Consider the following 11,818-nt stretch of genomic DNA (forward strand, 5'->3'; position numbering starts at 1 on the left):
GCTTGGGGGGGTTAACAGTGGGAGGGCTTCTAATGTCCTGGCCCCACTGGTGGACCTCCTGATGGCACTAGTATTTCTGGCCACTGTGAGATACAGATTGTTAGACTGGATGGGCCTTTGGCCTGATCCAACATTGGCGTCTCTTATGTTCTTATGAAATTAAAAATTTCTGTTGTTTTGGGGGCTGTAGGTTTGCCCAAAAATCTAACAGGAGAAATTCTGGCAAATATGGAAGAGAAAAGTTCACAACTACACAGATCATATTATGGACTTCTTTCCAAAAAGATTGAACAACATTACATTCCTGCCAGTTAAGGAAATAAGCCCCTACTTGATTACATTATTTTCAACACATTGGGTTAAAATTTTTGTTCTTCAAATGGATTTAGTGAGGTAATAAATATCAATTTGATATCAATTTGAAAAATTGAAGCTGAATATTTCATATTTTAGATTCATTTGAAAGGGAATTCCAAATTTGTGTCCAGTTGGAGTCTGTAAAATTTATCCCCAGGACTGAATTTATTATGATTGCAACTGTTGGTCAAATTCGCACTTTGTGTGCATATGTCCAGAGCATATAAATCCTCATGCACTCTCCCTGTTACAATCAGTTCACCATCTTGTTTGATAAGACACCTTTCCCCAAACGAAGTCGCCATTCCTCTTTTTACAAGAACTCTTACTGAAAGCTAGTTATTTGCTAGTTGTGGCACATACAACCAGCTCTCAGTAAGGATTTCTATGACCTCTCTGTCTGGGAGTCTGCAATTTATTGTTCCCAATCCTACCCCTTCTGCCACAACCGATCTCCTATCAAGTACATTTAGTGTCTCTCTTTTTTCTTCATTTAGAGTTTCAAAAAAAGTCTCTGTGTGCACTCATATACATTGAGCATGCTCTATTTAAGAACCATATATGACTTTTGGTTTCATCTTTAGTTAATATGAAACTGTTTTTCAGGGGTGGCTATTTCAAACTCTCCCCTTTTATTTGTCTTGGAGGGTCATAGACCTTGTATATTCCAACACTAAGAGCACTTAAAGCCCAGATAAATGAAATCAGCCTCACTTCTGTGTAAACATGTATAGGGATGTACTGTTGAAACTGAAATAGAGTATGAACAATTCCTTTTCCCCCCAGCCTTGGAAAGGGTGGGGAGTTCTGATGAGCTCCAAGAAGAGTTTCCTGATTAGTGGAGGGTATGGCACAGGGAAACTTTGCCAAATAAGGAAATGAAGGAATGTCTTAGGGCAGGGAGGAGGTAGGCTTGGTTCTTTCACCAAAAAACAGGGCACAGGAAGTAGCTCCCAAATGCTCAATATCGAGTCACATGAGAAGAAAAAACCTTGTTAGGGGAAAGTGTTGATGAAACCAGTATGTTGTGTGTGTGTGGGGGGGGTTGCTAGAAAGAAATGTTAATGTATAAAAGATCATTGTGTGAACATATAGCTTGGTTAGTACTAAGACGTCCTCATTAATAATATTAAAAAGTCTTGGATCTGTATCTCTCTGGGCTATCATTGTTTTTCCAAGAAGCTCTGATAAAATCATGCTGGTTGCATCCTGGTCCTGCCCCCCCCCCCGTAACAGTTTTCAGCCTTCGTGCTGAAAATGGCATGAATGGCAGGGATGAGTTGGTTATGGATGTAAGCAGGGGTCATTTGGGGGGGACGCGGGGGGACGCCATCCCCCCGGGTGAGGTGCGGGAGGGCGGGGCCTGGAGCTCCCTGCTGGTGCCCGCTGGAGGTCGCCGCTGGCTGTGGGGAGGACACACTTCCGGTGATGTCAGGGTGTGTGGCATATGCTAATGAGTTATGCTAATGAGTCCCCCTAGCTCTTTTTCTACGAAATGACCCCTGGATGTAAGACCGATGGGAAAGAAGGGAAAGGCCAACCAAATGCAGTCTCAGTATCAATATTGTATAGATTTTTACATCTGAGACCCTGTATAGCAACTTCCAGTTAGAGTAAACAGTACTCACTTAGATGGACCAATGCTCAGACTCAGTGTAAGACAGCTGCATGTGTCCATATACTTGACTTTGATTTTAAAAGTCTGTATTTATTTACTTTTTATTTAGGCATTTTTACCCCGCCCTCCCCGCAAGCAGGCTCAGGGCGGCTTACAAGGGGCATAAGCCCATCCATAAAACCAGATAAAACAGTAAAATCATAACAATAATAACAATAATAAAGTGCTTCCTATTTAAGGCTATATATGCATATGATTGGAAGGGAGCCATTATTTTTTCTTAGCTTGCATTTGCAAAACATTTAAGTTGTTTAGACCCTTTAATCACTGGACGTTTCACCTCTCATTTCTATTTATCTGATTTCTTGCCAATGTGTTGAGAAAACAGCATCTAGAGGGCTTTCCAGTATCTTCAACAATGTAAACTGATTATGCCTGTCCAGTTCCTTTTGACAAGATGTTTGTATGATAAACTGATAAATGAGTGATACCCTTGGTGTAAATCTTAGCAGAAACTGCCAAAGTTTGAATGCATTAATTTTGCCAGGGCTGCTATGGACACTTATTTTGAACAGGGTAGATATGCACTCCAAAACTGGAGAAACAAATCAGTCTAGCTCTAAAAAAAAATAAAATTATTCAGAGGGCTTGAGTGCTTGAGAAAAAACTAAAGAAATGTCAAGAGAATGTTATGAAGAAGGAGATAGCCTAGCTGATGTTTTCCAGGATTATATTGTTTTACTTACTTATCTTCTATTTTTGTTTTGCTACATTTAAAAGGCTACGTAAGTGTTCTTCTAGAGTGGTACAGGCAGGAATACTCGAGGCTCTAAAAAGTTGGATAAATGAAAACTAATTTAAAAACCTATTTTAAAATTGTACAAAAAAGTTGTGTGTTGTGCTGGTTACCAGTGATACCACAGCCGTAACAGAAAGGTGCCTATGACATTCATGCCAACATGTTCCACATTGCATCCCATGTTACAGCAGGGGAATGGGGTGGTATTCACATTTTCCTAGTAACAGAATCCTGAAGACTGTTATTTTGCCAGGATTGGATACAGTGACTGGGGGAAAGATTCTGGATCCTCTCTTTCTATCCTGTGAACTGACTTATGCAAACTCTTGTACAAGAAAACAATTATCTGGCAAGGGCCAAAAAGAATACATGTCCGCACATTAGCTTATCCTACCCGAACAAATGCATGCCATAATATGCCATGCATATCGGTGAGACGGTTAAATTTAGTCTGGCTTATACACTGCTCAATATGATTGCCTTGCTAGCTGACATTTGATTGGAATAGGTGACATTTCATTCATTAGCTAATTTTTAGAAAAATGATCTATCGCCAAGCTGCAAACCAGTGATAAAAATAATCCCAGCATTATAAAAGTGAATGAAACAACAATTTCCCCTGTATTGTTCGGGCTACCACACTTTGCCAAAAAGTGTAATTTAAAGATATTCATTTCCTATGTAGCAAAACATTCTACAGCAGAAAGATGTAAACTAGAAACAAGCATCCTCTGATTTTCTTTGGCTGCTGCATGTTGTGGTAATGAATAGGAAAGAGGGCTTCAGAGACAAATGTAGTCACCTAATTAGAGGCTTTGTTTACCTAATGTATGAATGCCTCAGTGCTGTGACCTTCTGCATCAAAAAATGAGTTAGCCTCAAGGGTCAGAATCCCACCAGAAAACACGACAATTTGTGAGTATTTTAATGACAACAGGAAACTGCTTGTGGAATTTTGTCAGTGGACCTTAGGATTTCAGCCCTCTGCTTTTCTGAATAAATCACCCATGGGTATGAATACATCTGCCTGTCCCAGACAGTTGAGGATCTCAGCTGTCCCTTCCTTAAATCTTCATTCTGATGTTCCTGTTACTACAGTGGATTTAGAAGGGTGCAATTCTGTTTAAAATTGCACTGTATATATTGGGCCATAGCTAGTATTCCTAATACCGTAGAGTTTCTAGGGTGCTGCACTGATGCTGTGTCTGGGGCTTTGCTTGGACATGACATCAGCATGTAGTCTGATATCCAAAGCTCCTGGAGTTGTCCGGCCACCATCTGGCAATTCTAATCGACTGTTATTTTGCTGCATGCCACTTCTTTTATCTTGGTCTTTTTACTGTTTTGCCATCACTTATTTTCTTCTTGATTACTTTTCAGGTATTCCAAGGAAATTTTGACAACGACACTCACAGAAAGAATGTCATTGACCCTCCAATCTATGCACAGCACATAAGGATCCTCCCTTGGTCATGGTATGGCAGGATCACTTTACGGTCAGAGCTCTTGGGCTGCACAGAAGAGGACTGATGAGGGATCTTCATTCAACAGCACAACTCTTGATTTCCTAAAAATATTTCCATAGAAGAAACTGTGCAAAACCTGTAGGAAGTTGAATGGGTTTTTCATGAACAAGTGCTCACTTTCTGGTAGGCCGCTAACTGTCTTTTGTAAGGAGGTCTAAGCCTGCCCTTAGAATGGTCCAATCTGATTTTGTCCTTTTAAATCGGTTCTAGTTATTACTCTGTTTCGCTGTGGAAATTACCTTTCAAGTTTTCTTCTGAGTTGTTCACACTGGATGAAATATGGTTATGGATGAAAAGCAGCACCGCTTTTGCAAGGGAGATGAAAATGGCATGACAGAGTTATTTTTCTGATTTCCAAAGGAGTGGGTTGATTCATTGTTTCCAAACCCAGGCGATCATCTTACTTGCAAAAAGTGATACTGCAGCTTTAGCAATAAGTTTCCTCGGGGATGACTGCATTTGATTGTTTCCCTTGTGCCTATCAAGCATTGTCAAGATTAATGACACTTTTTGGGAGAATCTCTGTGGTCTGCAGTCCTCCTGATGTTACAAACTACCTTTCATCATTCTCTTTCCCAAATGTGGAGTCTGCATATCCCAATTTATTTATTTTTATTTCTGTTTAAGCATTCAGTGGGCATCCTCACTCTCCTTTCTGTTTAATCACATTAAATGCTGTTGTTTACTTTTAATGAGCTGACCTGGATTTTATGGCACACGATCTGCTGTCAGTATATTATGAAGTTAATGATTTTGTTGGAGTGAAGTCAGTGAATTCAGCTTGCAGTTTTCTTCCTAAAGAATGTGGAGATGAAATAACCATGGACCAAATGCAAGACCGAAGGTAATGTAGCATAGGGGTGGGCACAGATGAATGCTGTAGAAATGGTATTCATTTGAGCCTGTGTTGCGTCTTGCTTGGAAGTTGCCTTGTGGAGTTGTATGGGAGAGGCCGTATCTGTGAGATTCAGGCATAAATGCCAAAGCATGCAGGCCGTGTAAAGTATGACCCCTGCTATAGCGATGCCCTGACTAGGTCTTCAGAAATATGGATGGAAAGGAAATGAAACAAGATGTTGGGGCTGGAGGTTCACATGACATGATCACTAAAATTATTCTTTAGCAATCGGCTCTACGAAGGCTCTTCAAGCACTTGCAAAAAGTGAAGATGGTGAGGACAGTCCCATAGAAGGAATAAAAAGAGAGCTATAAGATCCTGTGTAGAAAATGGATTCAGATGCAAGACAAACATCAGCAGAGATAATAGACAAGGTGATGTGCATGCCATGATTCTGTAGAAGAGACAGCAGGAAAGAACATGGCATAGTAAGGCAGGAGTCCAGCAGCACCTTAAAGACTGACAAATCCAAGCATAAACTGTCATGAGTCAGAGGTCACTTCATTAAATTCATGAAGTGTACATCCATTTATAATAAGAGCTTCAAACAACAGAGAGGTGGACGTGGGGACAAGTTACAAAGAAAAGTCTGTTTAAAGCAAGATCTAAGCTAAAGATTAACCAATCCACTTAGAGAGGATGAGGACCACACCCATCTGTTGATAGATAGGCAAAGTAAGATAATGAGAAGATCAAAACTGAAAAGAACAGAAGCATAGATGAACTATTTAAGGGGTGGGATATGCCCAGGTTCAGATAAGAGTGTGGGGATTTCTTCAGTACATTGAAGAGAATGCTGGTGTTGGCAATGCATTGACTTTGGATGCAGCATTCAAGCTGCCTAAGAATCCCATCTTTAAAAAAACAAGAGAAAGAGAGGTGCTTAAAAGTGTATGGCAATGCCTGCAGACACCTTCAGTGGTTGAGAATGATGGTCCATTGTTTAGATGTTTACCATCCCCATAATTGGCAAAGGCACAGGGATCAACACTACAATCCTCACCAGAGTTACTAGATCCTAATCCCATTGATTTAAATGCGTGTAACTTTGCTTAGCATTGTGCTACCAATTGCCTGGACATAGAGTTTTAGTTCTTAATGTTACGCTGAGTACACAAAGCCCTGGTAACAAGTCACTTCCCAAGGACATGCACATGAAAAGAGAGGCCACATTCTTAGACAGAATGATGCTTCAGGCATTCTGTTTCTTATGCTGCACAACTCTAGCACCAGCTGCATTTCTAGTGTTGCCAGCTTCCAGGTGGCACCTGGAGATCTCCCACTATTACAATTGATCTCCAGATAATCAAGATCAGTTGCCCTGGAGATAAATGGCTGCTTTGGAGGGTGGAATCTATGGCATTTATGCCCTGCAGAGGTCGCTCCCCTCTCCAAACTCCACCTTCCTCAGTCTCTACTCCCAAAGTCTCCAGGTATTTCCCAACTCAGATCTGGCAACCCTATGCATTTCTATAAAACTACAGAAAAATGTGTTTTCCCCCCCTTTAAAAATGAGCTTCTTAGTGCTGATTCACATAACCCTCTGCAGTTGCCATAACACAGTTTCATTGGGCAGGACATCATCATCATCATCATCATCATCATCATCATCATCATTATTATTCACTAATGGTTGGTTCCCCCCCCACACACACACACACATGTTCTGAGTAGAAGAATGTTCAGGATAAGCAAATGGATCAAGCGATGAGCTGGTTAACAGTTTCTCCCTGTTCATCCGACTTTGCCATAAATCCACTTGCCTTGCATATTCATCAGGCGACATTAGCAAGTTACCTCAACTTCTGTGCATCATACTCCCTGTGTGAAAAAGCTAACCCAGTTGACATTTTATTTATGCAGAATCAACTCAGTGCACTTTGCAGGGTGCTAGCCAAACCCATTTTCAGTCAAACAAGAGGTGATGCTTTTGCCGCTGAAACTAGACACCTTGGCAGAGCATTGTATAAATGGCTCGAGAACTGATGGGGTTCAGTTTCATCATATGAACTGACTGAAATGCATATGACTGCACTGCTAGTACATAATCCAGATGGAATTTCTCCAGTGCAAAGTACCTGCCTATACAGGAGATGTGTCCAGAAAGTTGTGGACCTGGCCAATATTGCAAAGTCATAGATTTGGGGGTATTGTACTATTACTTGAAACTTTCAATTTATATTTATTCTCAATTTCATAACATGCCACTGTAGATTAAGCTTTGCTTGTGCCTCATTAATGCATCAAGCTGATCATCTTTTTTAAAGGACATTGCATTACCATTCAAAAGAAAATCACAGTGATATGACCATTGGTTCCATGACTGATGCAAAGCTTGCCATCCTTTAATTCTTCAGAGAGAAGTCTAGAATCTTTGTAAAAAGTCATGACTCTTACAAAATCCCGTGTAAAGTCAATGAAAGTTGTTTGTCCTTCAAACAGCTTGGGTCATATGGCCTTTTTATGATCAGTTCAAGGCTCCCTCAGCAATGCTCCTCAAAAAAGGGAACCAATGAAAATGTGCCCTGCCTCCACAAAAAATGCCTAATTCTCAAGTTGTCTTTGTTTTTATGTTTGCTTTTTAAGGCTTAGACATGGTTATTCAAAATTTCTCGGTTTGATAACCTAATAAAGGGGTAAGCAAGTCTGTGTAAGAAATATTAAGGTTCTGTGCAACCCTGCTAATTTCTTTTTTTGTTCTTGAGTCGGATTTGTGCTGCATTACAAAAAGCCACTAGACTGTTACTGTCTTGTCTGTAACTGTGTTAACATTTCTTAACAATGTTATCTATGGAGTGGTCTTCAATTGTAGTGAATAATTTTAAAGAGAAAGTCAATCATAACTGCAGTTTAAGGTGCATAAAGGCTGGTTAAATAAGGTTGGGGATAGCATTAAAACTACTGACAGCCTTTTTCTGCACTTTAGGCTCTTATGAAGATCCTGCAGTTTACAACTCATTTACTGCCAAGCAATTCTGTTTGAAGTTTATAGGCCTGCTCTAGATTAAAAAGTTGTGAACTGTTGATGCTTGACTTTTACATTGGGTCTAAAAACAGCCTTGTTCTTTTCTGCTATTACATCAGCCAAATTATGTACTTGCAGTACAACAGGATGCAAGCGAAATCATTTGAGACTTGGCCCCAGCCTGGGTGCCTCCAATAACAACCACCAGTTGGGTGCTAAAGGTCACTATCCAATGAAAATTGCATATGCACCTTTTCAAATATGCAGATCCCAAGCCAAAAATAGACCTCAGCACGCTAATTGCCTTGAGGGATAAAGGTATAATCTGTGACCCTTATGCTGCAGACAGTCTCATCAAGCAGAATGCTCAGGGCAATTGTAGCCTCCCCTTAAGAGGAGATGATTTCTGCAAATAGGATACGGCAGGTCTTTAGTGTTTGGGTTCTGATCCTAAAAGACTACTGCTAACACCATTCCAGTGAATAAAGTTTGAACTGAAGGAGCACTTTGAGCTGCTAGTCAATGAAGTGTGTTGGCATTATTAGTACTTTTTCTCTCAATGAAAAAATGCATTTAAGTTGCTCTTATTTGCAAATTAAATTAATCATAATTTATAGTGCATAAAAATAACATGCTGATGTATTTTTTCTGTGCATTCTTTGTACTCGAAATGGTTGCATTTTGCCCTTATTTGTTCATCTTCATCCCCTTTTGTCAGTTTGTTCCTAAAAATCTAAAAGCCTTTCATTTTTAAAGGCATACCTCGAGAACTTTTTTTTTGCCATATTCTGCTTTAATAACACCCCTATTCATTTTAAGAAATGCCATTGACACCTGTTAGATACCTTTACATGCAATTCACTAGGAAGTTCATCTGGGTGTCCCACTGAAACGAATAAGGACTGCAGAAGAGCACTGTCCTGCCCTACATTTCAATGAGGCTTGTGCCTGGAGGATTTCCCAATAGATTATTCCCTTTATATTTTATATGACAGTTAAAAGACAAATGTGCCCCATACCCTAAAGTGCCAGGATCCCCAGCCCTGTTTAGCCTGTGGCCACTTTGGGGATTTAGAGATAGGTAGTGGGCACCACCACAGCCACAGGATATGGGAACAGTCACAAAACTGCTAACATGGGGATGACTGGGATGTTCCAAGGCATGTCTACCATATGGGCACTCCCTGTGAACCCAAAAGCGATGTATCCTAGGAGATGCATTCTGAAGCAGTTCCTGTTCAAATCTGGTAAAGGAAAGCCAGGACTGGCCCTTTGTTTGGGGGAAGAAACAAGTGGGCACAGGAAGACACATCGGCATGCACCATGGCACCCCTGAGCACTACAGTGGGGAGCACAGTTATAGAGTTATATTTTTTGATTCCTTTTTTAATTGAATGGAATTTGTTAGTGCTGCAGGATCCTATTGTAAGAATCCTACCATTCATTCATATTTATCACTCAATGACTGGCACATGTTAACAAAGCATCATTCAAATCTCACAGTCAGCACTTTCAGATAATGAACATGATGTTCACATGTTTTAATTGCAAGTCACCAAGTTAATAATTGAGTGATGAGACATTTTGTGAATATATACATGTGGAAATCAGCCCTAAGTCTTCAGAAGAAACATCAACAAATGTACTTGTATTAGATGTAATTGTGATCTGCAGACTCCTTATGTAGGAGAACTGCGTTTCAGCAACATGAATGGACTCAGAACAGGTATTTCATGCTCAGTGACTTGTGAATTATAATTAGGCATTGATCCTAAAATCCGGAAGTTCACAAATGTTCTAATGTGTCTGATCCACGTGCAGAGGTGTAAGTCAGTAGGCTTTCCTGCACCCTCAAACTCATGTAGAATGTTTAATGGCACCAAAGCTTACATGGGTGTCTTTGAACATCAGTTCACCCTTTTACTGTGTGCATGTATGCCTGATTAGTAAACCCATTTCAGACATTTAAAATTATGCATAATCATGGAAAGGGAATTAGGATCATGGTGACAGATTCTGACACAACTTTCATACATTGATTGTTCCTTTGTGTACAGAACCTAAGTGTGTACCATTTTCATGCATGCACGCTCTTTGTGCAAAGAAACAATCAGTGCATGGCGCTGGGGGCAAGGCTGTTGAAATTATCCTGATACACTCTACATGTTGATTCTACAGAGTTTTAGAATATCCAAAAAGACTATGGAAAACATTCTGTGAGTTAGGATATGTGTGTATGCAATCTTGAGTTTTATTCTTGCACTCACCCTATTTGTACAGCAATCATACCTGGATCATGTGTGAACTTGCCCTTTAAAATTAAGGAGAAATGTCCATCGTGCTTAATCTGAAGACATTCTGTTGAAGTCAATGGAATTTCTCCAGAAGTAGGTGTTCTGAGGATTATCATTTAATTGCCTTTAGGATGTTGGTCTTTTTAAAGCTGGAGTCCTCAAGCCACTTACTCTAGAGTAATCTATTGCAATAAAAGGAAGTGGGTTTGATAATTGCACCCTTTCAACTTCTTGGAAAAATGTTATGAAATTGTCTTTAACTTTTATAGTAACTCTAACAGTGAAACTGAATTGGAATGGACAATATTCTCCTAAGTTTACCCCAAAGTAGTTAGGTATTTCTAGGCACCTTTATGTAGCTCCCTAATATGCTACTTTTATAGCCTGGAAAGTAAATCAAAATGCACAAGGTTTAGGATTATCTATGTTCTATAAAGGGCTTCTCACAAAAAAAGAAAAAAATACCCTTGGTTATGATTTTTTAGGTTGACTTTCTCTTTTGGAATGAAAGCAGACAAACTTGTGTGAGTTTTGAAGACTAAGGAACCTAATGAGTGTATCTGTGCTATACAACAAAATATGAAATATAATATTCAATGCTGGCTTCAGATGTGTCAGTAAGTACAGAAGTATCTCAGACACAATGACCTTTGCAATCTTGGCGACCTGTGTAAAGTTCTAATGTTTTTTTGTATATATTTAAATCATGTAGAACAATGTTAAAACAGTATGACCTCGTCTAGTCTTCAAACTTAACAATAAAACTTTTGGAAAATTGGGATGATTTTGAAGTGTTTGGAGTTATACCCTAGACATTTGAATGGAAACACGTATACCACTGTGTGTAAGAATGGCCTATTTTGCTACAACTGGAAATCCTGCTTACAAATGGTTATAATAATGAAAGTAGACATTTATATCATTTTCACACATGAAGCTTACACAGATATATACACTATGACTCCCTTTGGATGATTTAATAAGAAATTAATGTATCAGATTTTTCAGACTCATTATTTTGCTTTGGTTTTGTCCTGAATTTCAGTACTTGAAAGAAATGATAAAGCTTCCAGACTGTAGCACAGCCTGATATTAGAGACATCTTGTAGGCACTTTCATATTTTATCAAAAAGTGTGCACATACCATATCAAAACCTTCCGTTTTGAGGCTGGGTTTGTATTCAGGGTTTTGTCTTGTCATCTTTTCCACTGTAGATGTATCACTGAACTACCTTTTTCACCCCATCTTTCTTTCAGTTGAACCATGGAGGTCTCCTGAAGTTCAGAACTTTACCGTTAGTAGTGTTACATCCTCCACCTTTTATGTTTGAGAAAGTAATAATCTAATTCGGCTAACTTGA

At 39.5% G+C, this 11,818-nt stretch overlaps 1 protein-coding gene across 1 annotated transcript in view; it reads left to right on the plus strand.

The window, feature by feature from the left end:
• Nucleotides 1-4,304, plus strand: part of EDIL3 (EGF-like repeats and discoidin I-like domains 3) — a 344,300-nt gene extending 339,996 nt beyond the window's left edge. The window contains exon 12 of the mRNA XM_015405823.1: nucleotides 4,155-4,304. Coding sequence (XP_015261309.1) covers nucleotides 4,155-4,304 — 150 coding nt within the window. The remainder of the gene's footprint in view (nucleotides 1-4,154) is intronic.
• The last annotated feature ends 7,514 nt before the right edge of the window (nucleotides 4,305-11,818 follow it).

The sequence above is a fragment of the Gekko japonicus genome, unplaced genomic scaffold (genome assembly GCF_001447785.1).
Source record: "Gekko japonicus isolate JY-2015 unplaced genomic scaffold, Gekko_japonicus_V1.1 scaffold172, whole genome shotgun sequence".
NCBI lineage: Eukaryota > Metazoa > Chordata > Lepidosauria > Squamata > Gekkonidae > Gekko > Gekko japonicus.